The sequence below is a fragment of the Acromyrmex echinatior genome, chromosome 2, assembly GCF_024713525.1.
Source record: "Acromyrmex echinatior isolate Ae372 chromosome 2, ASM2471352v2, whole genome shotgun sequence".
In the NCBI taxonomy this organism is placed as follows: domain Eukaryota; kingdom Metazoa; phylum Arthropoda; class Insecta; order Hymenoptera; family Formicidae; genus Acromyrmex; species Acromyrmex echinatior.
The window spans coordinates 3,602,327-3,620,099 of NC_141853.1; the positions used below are offsets into that span (position 1 = coordinate 3,602,327).

Below are 17,773 nucleotides of genomic sequence, written 5' to 3' on the forward strand. Positions count from 1 at the left end.
GATTCGCTGAAAAAAAAAACGTGCAATTATTTTGTCCACGACTGTACAGGAGGACAGGAACCCCTATAGGCACTCACACTGGTCTGCTCCGTCAATGAATCAAGTTGCTACGTTACTTCAGACATGCGCACGAGTTTTCCTAGTGTGCAGACAAATTCTTGCTGAAAAAGGATTCAAATTCCACGCTATCTTGTTCACACTGTCTCAGGTCAACAATCAGCAGTTGTATCTCAGAAAGTTCTGGGAAATTCGGAATGCTGGTACTGAATATTCTGAGGGAGCTTCTTTCTTCGGTGAGATTGAATTAACATGTGTTTCTGCTCATTTCTGTTAACGTAGATTAACTTCAATCTTGATTTAATTTACTGCCTTTTTCCAATTCTTAGAATGACCTATGTTTATTTCTACCAACGTAGATTAACTTTAATTTTCAGTTTAACTTATTACTATTTATTTATTTTTTTTTAGTTCTAGAGTTTAGAAAAAGATGAAGAATAATTTGAATCGAGATTAAAGTTAATTTATAAAAATCGATATTAGTGATATATTGTGTAAATATACAAGTAAACATTGCTATCAGCACGAAGCGAAAAAGTGGAATATGCAGAGAGATAAATTTAAAAATCGAAGATTTACACAGAACTTTATTTATTTATATTAATCTCAAATACTTTTTTAAATATACTTAATATCATAATATAATATTTAATTGTAATTTTTAAATATAATTAAATATTAATATAATTAAATTATATTGTAATAAAAAAGCAAATTAATAATAGATTCAATACCGAAGTAGCCAATTTGGCTCCTCGCGAGATTCAAACTAATATAACTTTTTTCAATTTTGCTTCTACGTGATATTCTTTCGTGACTTTTCATCATTTTTCATGTTCTTAATTTTAATAAAAAAAATTTTCAATTATATAAAATGAGTTGAATTTTTATTTAATTGTCTATCTAGAAAGACTGTTGGAACCAATTTGGCTCTTTTATCCGATCTTTCTAGTCTTAATCGAAATTAATATTAATAAATTTATTTCACACATGATGCGTGATGATTTTGCTATGATTGCAAAATTTAATTGTCAAATTTGTGTGCTGTTTATAGCAAACAAATTTGCATATTTGATAAATATTTCGCATTTGTTGCAAATAATTTTTGTAGCGACAAAAAAGAATATTTGTTACACCTGCAAGTATAATTTGCGATCCCTACATTTGCAAATGGAATCCGTTATATGGATTTCCGTTATATGACTAATAAGATTTAATAAGATTAGCGTTCATAACAAATTTTTTTTTCTCAAGTCAAGAGAAAGTCAAATGGGATAATGCAATATTTGAGTTTTTTTAATGTTATTGCGAATAACAAGGACTAAAGTGATATATCGCGCGTCATACGTGAAATGGAACATACTTTTAATTAACTACATTATCTTCTTTAGCATATGATTCACAAAATAAAAAGATTATTCTGATATTACTATATATGTAATTTATTGCAACAAACGTTACATTAACGATAAACATAAAGTTTTTAAACAAGACAATTATAATTAATATTAAATTAACGTTGTTATTATAAATGTATCCTTCTTGATATTCAGAGATTGACAAAGATAGAACGACACTTGTGTCGACTTGTGTTATCAAATGAAAAGCACCCAATGTATTGCATTAAGGTACAATTTCATGCTGATGCTCGACGCTTATTTTTAGCATCAAAATAGACCATGTAATCAAAAATCAGTTGTAACTTGTTTTGATACTGAAAATAAACATCAATGTCAGCTTGGAAAGATACCTTTATATTATATTTAAAGATTACAATTACATGTTGTTAACATGATTCTCCACAAATTTTCTAAAAATTTCTTTCATATTTAACTTTCCGTTCGATCCGCGATTATCTATATAGTCTTTGTTGTCAAATTTTAAACAGAAAGAGACAATAAGGCCTAATCATGAACTATACCTTATTGTTTCTTCTCATTTCAATGTTTATATATTGCACTAAAAAAGTTTGACTGTATCCCCTCTCTTGCTTAAAAATAACTTCTTTATATATATTTCTTTAAATAATATTTACATTAATGCGTTGTTGTTTAAATAGTGTTCTTGAACAAATTACATTTCCTTCCAAATTATTTCGTATTTCTTTATCAAAATCCCGTGTCGAAGATATACGATATGATCGGATTTGAATCTACTAAAAATTTCTTGAGTACATTCCGCATGATACGCATGATGTATTAATTATTTTATTCTTTAATATTCGGTGAACAAAAGTAAAATGTGCATCATGGTGAAATGGAACCCTTATTTTCGTTTGATAAAGATGTTGATAGCGCGTTCGTCGAAAGTTCGTATCACACTATGCATTGAAGATTGCGAATTAAAGATTAAAATTCAACCATTCAGATCATTTTTATTTTAATCGATTTTATTCTGATTGGCTGAATTTTAATCTTCAATTCACAATCTTCAATCTCCAATATAATGTACAGTGTGAGATATAAAACACAGACATAAAACTTTCTATTTACGAGGCTAGAAATCGTTCCTTGTACAGAAAAAGGATTCATCAATCGTACTGGTCAATTAGTCAAATTATTTAAATAATTTATTAATATAATTTGTTTTTTTCTCCGTCGTGATTTTGAACACGAGGTTCGAGACAAGTCGTGCTGACAATGCTATTTTCAACACTATCTTATCTTTCGGAGACGTTTGTTATAAAATTGCTCTGATTAATTTATAAGGTAGTCTTCGGTTAATTTTCAGTCGATTAAATTTAATTGTCAACTGCGAAATTTAAGACTGATCGTATTATTTTATTTTTATCGTCCATTTTCAAATTATCATTTATTTATAAAAACATTACTTTTAAAATATATTTTTAATTAATAACTAAGTATAATACATTAATATAAGATGCCGCAAATGCTTTATCCTTAGCCATTTTAAAAATTGCACAAAATTAGAAATACTTAACAAATTCGAGCAAACATTGCATGTACATTTTAAAGTATCATCTTTTAGAATATGCAATATTATTTATAATTTGATGTAAAACGCAACATATGTTTTTGTGAGCTGCAATATCATTTTTTTAAATTCCTTTGAACTTTTAAACAATTAATATTATGGTATTTTATAAGTATACTTAATATAGATGTATCGCACAGTAGAGGAAAATTTCCCAAACATCACTCGTATTTTCGATGTTGATATAATTTTGCATGTACGATTATTGTAATTGCTTTTTAATTTTATCGTGCATACGCGAATTATTAATTATTAATGCTCAAATAGACGAGCGATTTTGTGGCGCGATAAATAATCAATTTATTCATACAAGCATGAAGTATAAGTGTGTGAATAGGTCAACGTTTATTTATCGTGTCACAAAGTCAGTTATTTATTTCTGAGCTCTTATTGTAAATATGCAACAGATAACAACTCTTAGAGAGGACCTGTGAACACAAAGATAATTGTAACTCATAGAATGAGTCAGTAATGTTTAGTGTAACCGTATCGGCATATATATGTATGTATAGCTGGGCAAATTGCATCATTACAATATTTGGAAACAAAATACTATTAACTCCAGTATTTAAATTACAAAATATAAAATATTTTCGATCTTTTGATTTTAAATACAAAATACTTTCAAATATTTATTTGAAATACAAAATACTTTCTAATTCGATTTTTTAATCAGGGCTGATCAAAATACATCAATAAAGTATTTAAAATATAAAAATTTTAATATTTGAATTGCAAAATACTTTCAATCTTTCGATTTGAAATACAAAATATAAAATATTTCTAAATTTTTTATTTGAAATACAAGATACTTCTTATTGTTAAAAATACAAAATACTTTTTAATTCAATGTTTTAATTATGAATAGACTTTTCTCCACTTTTCGAATTTTTAGAGAGAAAGAATGATAGAGAGAGAGAGAGAGAGACTCTCTTGCACTCTTTAAAAATCTTATCCTATATTATCAATTATATAAGAATTGCATGAGAAACTTATTTTTTTGTGTGAGATCATAAGATTTGATAACTCTAACAACTGACTACGTTAATGCTCGACACTGTTTAAAACTTGAAAATAATTAGTGCTGTCAATTGCCATAAAAGAAAAATTTAAATTACTAATATCGCTGTCAAGGATTTTTATTAAAGATTTTTTTCGGTATTTCAAATACAAAATAGATGGAAATTGTATTTGAAATACAAAATATAAAATATTTTTATGTGCCCCATTGAAATGTAAAATACAAATATTATTATAATATATACATTATAGCATTCCCTAATTTTTCATGTTTCTTTTCAAGAATAGAGACTCAGTTCTATAGATACGATGATCATATGTCTTTTATTGTAAAGAACATTCCTTTATTTTCAGGTAGCTGTCCTTTAGATTTATTTGTCCCTTCAAAACTCAACTTCAAACTTTGTCCTTTCAAACTTTGTCCTTTATTTTTTTCCAATATTGTCCTTTATATTATTCTTTATTTTGACATTACGGGAAATTCTTTTCTAACATTCTTTTCTAGCATTCCAATGTCTATAATATTATATTAATGAGCAAATTTTTACGGAAAATACTTTACAATTTCATGCATATAAATATAATTTGTTTTTGTTAATTATATATCTTAAATTATTTCTTATATTTTCAAAATTAAATCTATTCAAACTAGAATTATTTACATTTTTTATTATTTTGAACCTTTTATTACTTCAGATCAAGAGTTTGTTCCAATACAGTCGAACCAGTTTCAAACTATCAGAAAACTGCGTATTATCTCAATTTGATTATACTGTACCATAAAATTTTATAATGCACAAATTCTTATCACAAACTAGTTTAAAAATATGTAGAAACAAAGCCCTAAAATTTTCAGATTTGTCCTTTATTTTCTTTAAAAAAAATATGGTCACCGTATGTATAGATTGCATTCGAGAGAAGGGGATGTTATCAATGCTATTGTTGTTCCATCTTTAGGTCAAAGAATAAAGAGAAATCGTAAGGAATGTTTGATTCTAAGTAAGCGGATGAAAATGATTATATATACTAGCATAAAAAGTGGACACTTAAGATGACTGCCACAACGTACATCCGTCCACGGATTTAGCTACCACCACTACATTCCCTTCTATTTTTCTTTACTCTTTGCTTGAGATGCATTTTTTTTACGCTTGTAAATATCATTAGGTGCATTCAGTACTACAAATATTAAACATTAAAATAAAATATTAAAATAAAATATTAAACAGGACAAATTAATGGGTGCATTCAGTATTGCGACCGCTCACTGAGCGCTTAAGGATATACTGATGCTTACAGCGTGAAAACGGAATGTACTTTTTATCATTCACGTAAAATATTTAGGATAGAATAATGCAATAGCGCTGATATTTTTCGAACACACAGCCAAAGTTAGTAGTTACCAAAACATTGTAAATGTTAACCTACCTAATAGGACTACGATTTACGTTCTGCGAGTGGTTTACAATCATTTCTCTCTCTTTGTGCTCAAATCTTTTATTCTTCATTATTAAGCAATGTACTACACGAATTTCAGACAATTTTGTTGAACTTTAAGAGCAGGAACAACAAGAAACTCATTTACACTTCGGGATATTTAACTCATTTACATTAACGGGATATTTCCCTAACGGAAAAAAATTTTTTTAAACCACATAAATTGAGATAAAATTTTAGAAATTCTTAATTTTTTATATGACAATCTTAACGCACTGAGACAGTGCATACAAACCGAAGAAATGACATTGAAGTTCGCACCAGTGCGCACTAGTGTGGTCTGCCGAAGACCTATTAGAATTTCTAAGATTGTCTTAATCTATATAGTTTTTCGTAAAAACTTTCCGTCAGGGACATATCTGCATATATATCTATCATATATATTGCCTTGCAGAAAAAATATTTTGCCATGAGACTTGTTTTGACTTACTTATATTTTACGAAGCTATGAATTGAGCCTTCTAAAGAATCGGAGTTTGCAATTTCATTCTTAAAAATATTATAATAAATAAAACAATCTGTTTTTTATTCATGGTATATAGATTACAACGAGCATCATATTTTGTCTTATAGAAACAGTATTTCACCATGAAATCTTTTTGACTTCTTTTTTTATGAAACTGCAGGGGCGCGTACAGAGACATATTTTACAATTTAATTCTTAAAACATAATAAAATTATCTGTATCTCAATTACACTTTAGTGTAAGTGAGATATTAAACTCGAGTGATATTAAAACGAATTTTTATTTGTCCTTTTTTTTTCAAAAAAACGATCTATACGCATCTTTAGACTTTCTTAATTACAAATATCGCTATTATATTGCGATTTTTTCAATATTATAGCGCAATTTAGAATGAAAGAAATTCGTCTTTGATAAGATCTCCATCGTGATTCCTCCGGGTTAAATCTCTTCTTATTTTAATTATATTTAGGATTGCACCAACATTACTTTAATTTTAAAGGAAGGGGGAAGGCTTAAAACTCACTTTCTCTCTTTAAAGCCGAGAGAGAAAAAAAAGAGTTTTAAGCCTTGCTTAAAATCAAAGTAAAGGCCGCAGCACACTTTCACATAACGCATAATGAATCAACTAATTAGAATCTTTCCTTTCTTTTCATTCAATAGAAAAGAAGAATTTCGATTGGTTGATTCCTTTATGCATTATGCATTATGCAATTGTCTGTGCTGTGGCCATAACGTTGGCCATAACGTTATAGCTTTAGTCCTTTACAAAAACAATACATTGCAGTATGATATATTCATCCAATTTGATTATTTATAACTATCATAAAAATATTGTAAAAAAATTTTTTTTATCTTTATTAATAAAAAAGTTGTAAGCAATGAAAAAGAATACAGGTGCAACGCTGAAAAAGCTCGGTGTCTATCAAGTCATGACAACATTTGCTTGATACGAAAACTGTAATTTGTACTTATGAAATTGGAAGCTGCAAACTAGTAAATTACATGAAAAAATAACGTCGAGATCTTGGAATAAAATTTAATTGACATTTAATATGCGTGTTAACTAATAACTTTCTATTAAATATTTTAATTTCCGCAATGTATTTAAAGAATAATGTATTAAATTGGTACAATATTCATCAAAATGATTAATTAAATACACATATCATGTATATATATATTTACACGTATCGTCGAAATTAAGATAATTCAATAAAAAAATTATTAGTTAGTATCTGTATCAAGTATATACAGTATATACTAGGTCATTAGGGCCACTTCGACTAACTCCGATTAACTTTAATCGACGGTTAGTTCAATGGAATTGACCAATCACATATTAAGGATAGATTATGCCCATTTCTACCAATGTGGTTTAATTTTAATCTCGGTTCAATAAACTCTTTTTTTAGTTCTAAGAATTATAAAAAAAATGAAGAGTAAGTTGAACCAAGATTAAAGTTAATTTACAGTGGTCGGAAACGGGCATTAATCGAAATGAGTGTATATCAATTGCCCACATCACTAATTTGCTAATTTAAAATAATATAATCTCATTAATGAAGCAGTGAAAAATTATTAACAATAAAAATAGATCGATGTGAATGGTGTGTGCAATTGAATTATGTATAAATGCGCCGCTCCCGGCCGCTAATAGCGTTTTGCGTTTTCCTTTGGGATGCACTGGGTGTAGCCTTGCATCATGCAGAGGTGTGTCCGATATTTTGTATAGTAAAAAAATTGCACAATACAATATAACGACAACTATCGGTAGATGTATAAAGAATAGCACCTCAGTTGTGCATGTAAGCGCTGCACTGCGCTGGTATACACTACTTCATTATTGTGCAAAAAAATCCTGCTTCCGATTAACTTACATTTTCAAATTTTAAGGCCCAGTTCCACAATTCACGATTAACTCTTTGCTGGGTAATCTTAATATTATAATAGTCATACTGGCTCTATATCATTGAAACACCGAATGAGTTCGTCTACCACCAGCCATGGAAATATGTTACACTGTCTGAGTGCAGTCAAAGGAAAAAGCTATAAAACGCTATAAATCGTCGAAAATTTATATATATACAATATGTGTGCGTGCGCGCACGATATTGATGTAATAGTATATAAAAAGATGTGTTGCATTTATCGGTAAATAGCCGTTCTATCGTTTGGGCTTCACCCAAATGTTAAAATTATTATAGTTTTATTTTAGTATTAAGTATTATCATTTCGAAATAATTTCAAGAGTCCGCTATTGTTACACAAAATCAGTGATACTACGTCATTTATATACGTATAAAGAATTATAATGCCTATGAGAGCCGAACACTGAATGTCCGCGTATAAAAATTTATTCAATTAGTATATCATATAACAATAGACATTTCGATCCTACTGCGGATTCTTCTCAATATCGCAATAACGATCGATACAATACAATTAAAAATTGATAAATCATACAATTAAAAACTAAACTTTAAAAATCGAATTGTGCGACGAATTGTAGCCGTGTTTTATGATGTAGTCATAAGAAATTGTGTTCAAACGTATTCTCATTATAATTATCAAGTTAAACGCAAAGACAGATAGTTCAGAGGACGTTGTCAGTCTTATTATATGCTCTCATATCACCGACATATTCAAAAACGAGACAAGACTCTCAGAAAAAGCGTCCATTTTTCGCTCTCACATTTTTATTATATATATATATGTATACATATATTATATTTTGTATCAGAACATAATTTTGATTATATAATTTATTAGTTAATTTCTCTCATTTATGAATTTTACGCTTGTATTTGTAATTATAGATATATTTGGCGCACATTATTTTACATCTGTCTTTTTACATTGTAGATTTAGTGGAAATAAAATATACCTACAATTCTATAACCAGTCTTTAAACAGGTTTGTTATACTTTTTTGTGTATACATAAATGCTCTTTGAAAATAAATTAATCATTATTAATAAGAATTAGTTACAATAATAATTCGAATTTTAGTAATCATTTATCAAGATGTCTTGTGCTATCGATCTTCAACGACAAGAGGATGAAGTGGCTGTAATTTCTAGTATTTATGATGAAACAGAATTCTTTCACGTGAAAATCAAGGAGGGTACAAGATGCTCAGTCACCATACATCCAATATTTCTTAAAAAACTGGAAATAAAATTTAGTAGTGGTCCTTCCGATGTGGTTCTCAACGATAGTATTTCTGTAGAACATCTACCGCCAATCAGAATGTACATTTATCTCCCTAACACATATCCATCTAAAACACCACCAGAATTTTGCCTTTCCATTATTTGGTTGTCACCTTGGGAAATATCTTTAATTTGTCAGAAATTAGATGAAATATGGAAAGAGAACCAGGGCAACGAGATCATCTTCCTATGGCTAAATTTTCTACAAAACGATCTTTTCAGTTTTCTAAATATATCAGAATCATTAGATATTTCCTTCTTACATTTAATTCACACGTCACGAGATAATGTCACATTACGCCTAATCCAGTTATCCGATCCCAGGGCTCAGAATGGTGCATTATTATTAGATATCAAAAGATTATTAATATCTTATGACAAGAAGCAACATAAAGCACAATTCGTCAAGAACTTTTATACTTGCTACATATGTTTCGAGGAATGTGCAGGACTAAATTGTATAGAATTAGAAAACTGTGGGCATGTCTATTGCAAAAGTTGCATGGAGAAGCACGTACATATCAGGATTGTCGAGTATATTAATGAGATATTGTGTCCGACGATAGACTGCAAGCGGCAAATAAGCGATAACGACGTTAAGACTCTCTGTCCGGACTTGTTTTTCCAATACGAAGAAATCATGTTACGAGTAACGTTAGACACCATGGATGACGTAGTGTACTGTCCACAAATTTCTTGTCAATATCCGGTTATCAGAAACCCGGACGATACCGCACCGATCTGTCCTATCTGCAAATACTGTTTTTGTATCTATTGCCGTAAGGTAAGACATGTCTCAACATTTAAGCGGATGTGTATGTATCTATGACTTGTTATTACATCGTGCATATAGATACTAACTAAACTTTCTATTTTATTAAATTATTTTAATTTCGTCTATGCATGTAAATATATATGTAAATACATATATATGATACGTGTACTTAATTAATCATCTTGATATTGTATCATCTTAGTACACTATTTTTTAAACGCATCACTGAAATTAATTAATAGAAAGTTACTAGTTGGTACGAGTATTAAACGATCGATGTAAACTAAGTCTACATATCGACATATTCTATATATAAATTGTTATTCAAACAGATGTACCATGGACAAGCACCCTGTGAAATGACATCGACCGATACTATAAAGCTCATTGATGAGTACAGAAATAGCAGTAATAAGAAGAAACAGACATTAGAGAAAAAATATGGCAAGCGTCAAATGCAATTAATTGAAAAATATCTTACGACTGAATATCTACAAGTATGTATAACAAAGTATAAAAGATTCAATTATATGAAAATTAATGAATAGACGTAATAAGATTACAGTAGAGTATTACTCCTAATAATGATTGTGCACGTAACTTTGTTTAGGATAATGCGAAAAGTTGCCCGAAATGCCGTTCTTTCATTAGCAAAACCGACGGTTGCAATAAAATGACGTGTAGACATTGCCAATCTTTATTTTGCTGGCTGTGCAACGAACAAATATATGGATATGAGCACTTCAATAACGTCGACAGTCAGTGTTACGGACTTTTATTTCATGGCATAGATACGGACAACGTCTTGGATTATGTTATTGATGATGCAATGGATAATATAAATCCATTCTTTGAAGATCTCCACATTTAAATGTATATGTTATAACAAAATAACTAGCAAAAAGACGTAATTAAGATCTTGAACTAAAATTATCCCATTTTTATTTATATTTTTTAAAATAACATGAAAAAGGACTCATTATTGTCAGATATCAGTTATATATTTTTGATAAATGTAGCTATTTTCATATTTTATATTAGCACATATTTTCATAATTATGTACATCACTTAAAACATTTTTTATAAGAAAATATTAATTTTTTAATTATAAAAAATGTTAATAGCTAATATAATTAAAATGTTAATAGCTAATATATTTGTATATCTGTAATACATGTGTATATAACAAAACATGTTCTTATATCTGGTATAGAAATCTAACAAGGATATTAATTTAGTTGTAAATAAGTATTATATTAAATTTCATATCGTGTATTTTTTACTTTATGATTTGTAATAAAATATCTGTATAAAAATATGCTATGTATACATATAATATATGACAACAATAACAATATCCTAAATAATATTAGACTTTTCTAGATAATAAAAATTTCAAACTATTGCAATGTTTGATGTTGCAACACTCACGCATCTCTCTGTAAGTGAATCTCGATATTTGCTTCTGTAACTAATTGTTCTGCAACGATAGAGACAGCAGATTCGCGTCTCTGTAGATTCGCGACAATATCTAAGAGTGATTATAAAAATAAGGTAAAATAATCACTTTCTTACAATCTTACATTAACATGAAGTTGCATTACCTTCGCAATTCTTATCACATTCCACAACTGCTTGTTTATGATGAAAATATTGCATGTTTAATTGTATAAGTGCAGGACCGAATATGCTGTATCCAATGCACGCTCCGATTACGAGGGCGATGGTGATATATGCGTTGTATGTCATAACAGCCAACATCAGGATATAACCGAGCGCAGTGTGGAGAGACCAATGCAACATTTGCAGTGTCCATCTTGAGCAGCTTCCACTAAGAGAACATATTTAATATGTCTTAAAATAAAAACGCTTAGCTACTACTAAGGAAAACGAATTTAGGACAATAACTATAATAAAATTGTCAGTAGCAAAATGTCAATAGATATATGTATAATAATATGATTAATTTTAAGCGCAGTTTGAATGATTACAAATATGGGCTGTGTTCCAAGTCAACTGTTAGTGCTGAAAATGTATAGTGTAATATAAACTGTAAATTTTTAACGCTGGCAGTGAATTTTGGAACACAGCCATGGTATATGCATGTACATATACATATAGTATATATATATATATATATATATATATATATATATATATAATTCACATTGAATTATTTAAGCATTGAAGATCCAGCTTTGAGACTAGATCCAGCATTATAGACTTTGATATTTTTACTTATTGAGCATTCATGGTCACATATATGGTCTTAATAAATCATTTATTATGATTTTGTAAAAATGTCATATATATGTTGTAAATGTATATATTCCCTTTTGCTTGTATAAGATATAATGTGTTCTAAAACTTCTAAAGCAATAATGAAGTCAAGTGTTGTTTGCTACATTATATTATACTTCCAAAATAAAATAATTAAAGTAGATATATTAATATATTGAAAAAAAGAATAAATATAACTGAGTGTCCCGAATTCAAACTTCAAGCGTGCAGGAAATCAACAAATTAAGGAAAAAAGTTCTTTAGAGATATGCTCATTTTTGACAAAATTCGTTTTGAAGAAAATAGTAAAAAAAAGACAAAACGTAATTTTCGAAATATTGTTTTCAAAGCGGAATATTATTGTTTTCAGCAGAATATAATGTTTCAGATGCGAAAGTATGCACGCTGATTTCAGACAAAAGAATGCCAAATCGGCGAGTCATTACATTGACCACATCAGTGTTTGGCTGCAACAAGAGCTGTCTGTACATACAAGATGCAATGTGTACATTGTTGTAAAAAAAAAAACAACATTTTGAACTATATCTATATTAAGATGACACATGAATAAATAAGTGTGAATGAATAAGTAATAAATAAATACAAAAAATGAAAACTACGTTTTGTTTTTTTTTTGCGATTTTCTCCAAAATGAAACAAAAACGATCATATCTTTAAAGAACCTTTCTTTTTAATTTGTTAATCCCTTATATACTCTTGAAGTTTAGTCATTTAAATTCGAGACTGTATAGATATATTAAAGAAAAAAATGAAAGATAACATTCCAAGCAATTCCAATCAAATTTTGAACAATAATTAAATCAGGCTAAAGCAAAATCTGTAATTATAAATTTGTTATCCCTAATCTTTTTTCACATGCTAAATAACAAAAAATTTGTAATTTTATTCATGTTACAGAAATAGTACAAACATCATTTGGTATTAAATACCAATTAAGTTAATTGATTAAAGTTTATAATTAAAATCGTCAGAATGCTAATATATACAGTGAGAGCAAAAAATATTTGTACAGAGAAATTTTTTATAAAAAGTCTTATTTGTAGAAAATAAATTTTAATAGCAATTTTATACAATGAATACATTCAGTTCTAATAAACGAGCTTCGCATGTATTCTTGATTTTAGAAACTAATTTCTCGACTGTACGAATATTTTTTGAGCATTCAAACAATACAATTTTTAATTTTCACTTATTTTTCAGATGATATATTTTCTATAATTAATACACATCTTTTTAATATATATAATTTAAAAAAACACGGTCTATTTTATTCTTTATAAATAAATTGTTAATTATCCAACAAGAAATGATCGTCGAATCGAATGATGTTCAAATTAATGTTGAAATCATCGTACGATATCGATTCGACATTAGTTCGATGACTCATTTCTCGCTAGATATTTACTTTTTAAAAATAAAGCTTTTTTAAAAAATGTTTTCTCTGTACGAATACTTTTTGCACTCACTGTATCTTATTGAACTTCGAGCAGATAAGAAAATGACAATGTACCATTTTGTGTATGATCTAAAATTCTTTGGCGTCACTCTGGATAAAAGAGACGAGTTCTCCGAAGAGGCCGAGGTCGTTCGAGATATGGATCTAATCACAGACTGTTGCAGATGGATCTGGGAGACTTTCATGGCTTCATATAGTACTGCGAGGGCAGCTAAGCCAAAGCATGTTGCCACCAAACCCCATATCGTATTAACATTATATCCCGGAAACAAAAAGCTACCCAGATCCGTACCAAACCAGTACCACATATGCATCTGCAACGTTTTACGAGTAGAGATAAAGACAAGTGTTTCTATAGAGCATACAGGGTGCGTAAAAGAAACGTCAAGAATTAAAGCTGTACTGACCTTAATTACCTCAATTCCTTCTCGTACACCCTCGACTGGTAAGAGTCAATCATGACGACTGATAAGCCACGCGTATATCGCGTATTGTCGCGTATACAGACGCCTACGCATTTTCTTAATCGATTACCTAGCTTAACCCAAAACTTTCTTGTTTACAAATTGTGTCCGCTTACTCCGCGTTTAGGCGTTACATTTCAACCACGTAAATCTTGATGTGTAAATCCTTGCCATGGTTGCTAGTTAAACTTTAATTTATAGATAAACCGAAAGAGTTTGAAAAGATTATTCTTGTGATTTTTATTCGTCCTTTATTCGTCCGATTTGTGCCAAGAAACGCAAGGTTGAAAGACAACATGTGTTTAGCGGAGCAGCGAGCGAATCTGAATTCTGATTGGCGCTCACCCGCGAGTTCGACGAATCCCGGAGTGACGACGCGATCTGTTTTTTCTTCACGTGGGATTCATATGCAATGACCGATGTCGATGTCGGCAAAGCCGATTCTTTACGCATAGTTAAACAGTGAACAGCTGAATAGCGATCAGATGCAACTTTGACGATTGATGTGAATGGATTGTTGATTGAACAGATGGTTGTTAATCCAAATTGAAAAACGTCAAAGCTTTGCCTTCACTTAAAGAACTCTATCCCTGTAATAAAAGATAAGATTGATAAGAACGCATGTAAACTTTTTGTTTTTGATCGAATTTCAAACGCTGTTCGATAAAAATGGAATTATTAACATATCTCACACTTTTCGTTTGTATTTCATTCATTGCAAGTACAGAGAGAGATGCGAATACATTAGGTATTTACTTAGATAGAAACTTCTTTGATTATCTGAGAGATTAGGTCTGTTCTTTGTTATTATACTAAACTGTACTAAAATTTCAAATATATTTATTTTCATTTTAAGTACGAGCCTCACACAATGCTATTCTTCTAAGGATATTCTTCAGGATGTTCTAAGAGCATCCTCTGGACAACCTTATGAATCTTGGAGAATTGTGTTGTGTATACTACAAACCACAAAAAACAGACCTATTTTCTACTGTCTGATATTATAAGAATATCAGATGTTATAAAGATAATATAAAAAATAATATTTTCTTTTTTATTTAAGCTAAATATGTGAAAAAATTTTAACTACAATACTTTTAGAGCCCGATAAGGTAACGATAATAATATTGAGTCAAAAGGAAGGCTACAATGCAGCCCATGCTGATTATTTAAGGGAAAACATCTATGAACAAGCTGATGCTCTTGAAAAAGTACGTTTGATCACAAGAGAATTTTTTCTTTATGTGTTGTTTTTATTAAATTTTTACTAAGTGTATGTATGTAATAACTACGTCTATTTTGTATTTATTTTGTATATATTAAATAAATTATCTTTATACTTTTATAGGAATTGCCGCACATCGTACTGTCCCATAAACTTAATATCAAAGGTTCCTGGACGATAGTTCCACTATTGACTTATTTGTCAGGTGAATTTCCAGATGTGGAATGGTTCTTCTTCTGTTTAGAAAATACTGTGATTCGATTAGAAAAGCTATTAGATGTTCTTGGAAAATTTAGCTCTTCTCAGGTGAATTGCGCTCTTGTTGCAAACTTTTAAGAATATATTTCTATTCTAGATTTATATTTTAGATAATTTATTTGTATGCAGGATGTGTGGATGGGATACGCACTTTATGATCGTGAACCTACTATTATTCATCACTTTGCACAGCACACTAAAAAATTTAAGTATCCACACATTGCGTCTGGATTTGCCATGAGTGTTACGCTATTAAAGAGGTATATTCTATTTTTATATTAAACAATTATTATATACATTATTTAAAGAAGTATATCCATTATGTTAAAGTTATTACAAGAGTCATAAATAGCTTCTGAAGAGTAATGAAGATATAAAATAGGCTGTATATCACAAATTAACTTAATAAAAGCTTGCTTCTAAATATTTCCTCCATTTTATAAAACTGACTCTATTGGCATATAATTTTATAAAAATATGATAACGATTTATTTCCATAATTTATTTTTATATTTTTTATCCAAAAGTTAAGAATATAATTTAATATTTTAGTTTGTCTAAACAAATATCTAAGGGCAAGGAACCGAAAGCAGATTTTTCTATCGACGTATCATATGAATTCGCAATCTTTGTCTTAAATCGTACTGGCGTGAAATTGACTCATGTATCTAAATTATGCATTGTGTCTGCCTCAGATTGTGCCACGTATCCCCGATTTTTCCATTCTTGTGTATGTTACATCATCTGAGTTCTTAATTAATAATAAGAATAATTTTAGTAAGTTAGTTAATCAAGAACAATATGCTGTATTGTTGAACCGTTAATACTTTCAATTTTACAGAGTTCTTCTGTAACTCCAGAAAATATTTATTTTGCTGTTAAGACTTGTGCTAAATTTCATTTAGATAGAATTCCAGTGATTAAAAAGTCATGGGCCAAATACGATTTGAACATTGGATATTTTAGTGATGCAGCTGGTATGCCTGATCAATGTGCATATATTTTTTGATATGTTTATAGTTTTTGTAAATTACTGAATTATTTTTCTACAGACAAAAATTTACGGGAAGCATACATCGTCCCGAATACTACTGAAGGACATTGCGCTAAAACTTATGCTATCTTGCAAGAAACCAGCAAAATACTAAAAAGACGCAATTTCGATTGGCTTGCTATTGTCGATGATGATACTATATTCAGGTGAGACAATTATATTTTAAAATTTTTTTTAAATTGTCAAAATTATGCAAAATGTCACAAAGCTAACTCAAGAGCTAAAATTTAACTCAAGAGCTAAACTCTTCTCGCTCTATATTGTTTCGTTAAGCAAAACAGAAATAAAATAAAAAGAATAGACTTTGTTCAATGACTGACTACTTTAGCGTCTATCCTTTTTATTTTCATTCAATAAGATGATGAAGAAGGAGAGTTTAAGGTCACGAGCTAAAATAGTTTCAAACAGGTTTTTAATGTATTACAGTGTGGTACGTTTATTAAACTTGCTCACTTGCTACAATCCTAAGCACTTAGTCGCGATTGGCGAACGTTACGGCTTTCGTATTTGGGATAGATATCACGGCTATCAGTACTTAACTGGCGGTGCGGGAGTTGTGTTATCGGCTCCCTTAGTTCAGCTGATAGTAGAACCAGGCGTATGTACTTGCCCATCTGCGACTACTCCCGATGACATGCATCTCTTTGGACTTTGTTTGTTGCGACTTAGAGTGGAAGGTGTACATTCTCCAATGTTCCATCAGGTTTGTGCAATAACAAATATTAACTTAAGTAAAGATTTCAACTCACAAGAAAAAATGATATATAATGCCAATAAGAATCGACACTAGTTATTATATAACTTATACTATAATAGCGTCGGTTTTCATTGGCATTATGTATCATTTATTTTTTGTGCAATAATTATCCGTATTTATATTGAACATTAAACCAACTGGTTTAAGTTTACCCAGAACATTAGATTTACATTTTATTACCTTTCGAAGATGGCAAACCACCAAGAATATCTTTGAAAGTACACATGCACGTATGAG

At 29.5% G+C, this 17,773-nt stretch overlaps 3 protein-coding genes across 7 annotated transcripts in view; 2 read left to right on the plus strand and 1 right to left on the minus strand.

Annotated features, from left to right (window-relative positions):
- The first annotated feature begins 152 nt into the window (after positions 1–152).
- On the plus strand, positions 153–11,339 carry LOC105144757 (E3 ubiquitin-protein ligase RNF14). The gene is made up of 5 exons (XM_011053869.2): positions 153–293; positions 8,897–8,947; positions 9,043–10,029; positions 10,353–10,517; positions 10,631–11,339. Exons 3-5 carry the CDS (start codon positions 9,058–9,060, stop codon positions 10,889–10,891), a joined length of 1,398 nt encoding a protein of 465 aa, XP_011052171.1. The 5' UTR covers positions 153–293; positions 8,897–8,947; positions 9,043–9,057; the 3' UTR covers positions 10,892–11,339.
- LOC105144782 (protein SLC31A2) lies at positions 11,273–14,472 on the minus strand. Of its 3 annotated transcripts, none has more exons than XM_011053944.2 (4): positions 14,195–14,472; positions 13,833–14,092; positions 11,626–11,852; positions 11,273–11,552 (listed from the first exon to the last, which is right to left on the minus strand). In XM_011053944.2, the coding sequence occupies exons 2-4, from the start codon at positions 14,090–14,092 to the stop codon at positions 11,449–11,451; spliced, it is 591 nt and encodes a 196-aa protein (XP_011052246.1). In that variant the 5' UTR covers positions 14,195–14,472; the 3' UTR covers positions 11,273–11,448. The 3 variants fall into 3 exon arrangements, with proteins under 3 accessions (XP_011052246.1, XP_011052238.1, XP_087272904.1); XM_011053936.2 differs by having other exon boundaries at positions 14,186–14,472; XM_087416778.1 differs by lacking the exon at positions 13,833–14,092.
- A 376-nt stretch (positions 14,473–14,848) lies between these two features.
- LOC105144776 (beta-1,3-glucosyltransferase) overlaps positions 14,849–17,773 on the plus strand; it is a 6,608-nt gene continuing 3,683 nt past the window's right edge. For 2 of the 3 annotated variants that reach the window (XM_087416769.1, XM_087416768.1), the window contains exons 1-8: positions 14,849–14,990; positions 15,344–15,453; positions 15,591–15,773; positions 15,855–15,985; positions 16,278–16,455; positions 16,567–16,702; positions 16,778–16,925; positions 17,188–17,482. In XM_087416769.1, the coding sequence (XP_087272895.1) occupies positions 14,912–14,990; positions 15,344–15,453; positions 15,591–15,773; positions 15,855–15,985; positions 16,278–16,455; positions 16,567–16,702; positions 16,778–16,925; positions 17,188–17,482 (1,260 nt within the window). In that variant the 5' untranslated portion in view covers positions 14,849–14,911. The remainder of the gene's footprint in view (positions 14,991–15,343; positions 15,454–15,590; positions 15,774–15,854; positions 15,986–16,277; positions 16,456–16,566; positions 16,703–16,777; positions 16,926–17,187; positions 17,483–17,773) is intronic. The other variant, XM_011053923.2, reaches the window with a different exon arrangement.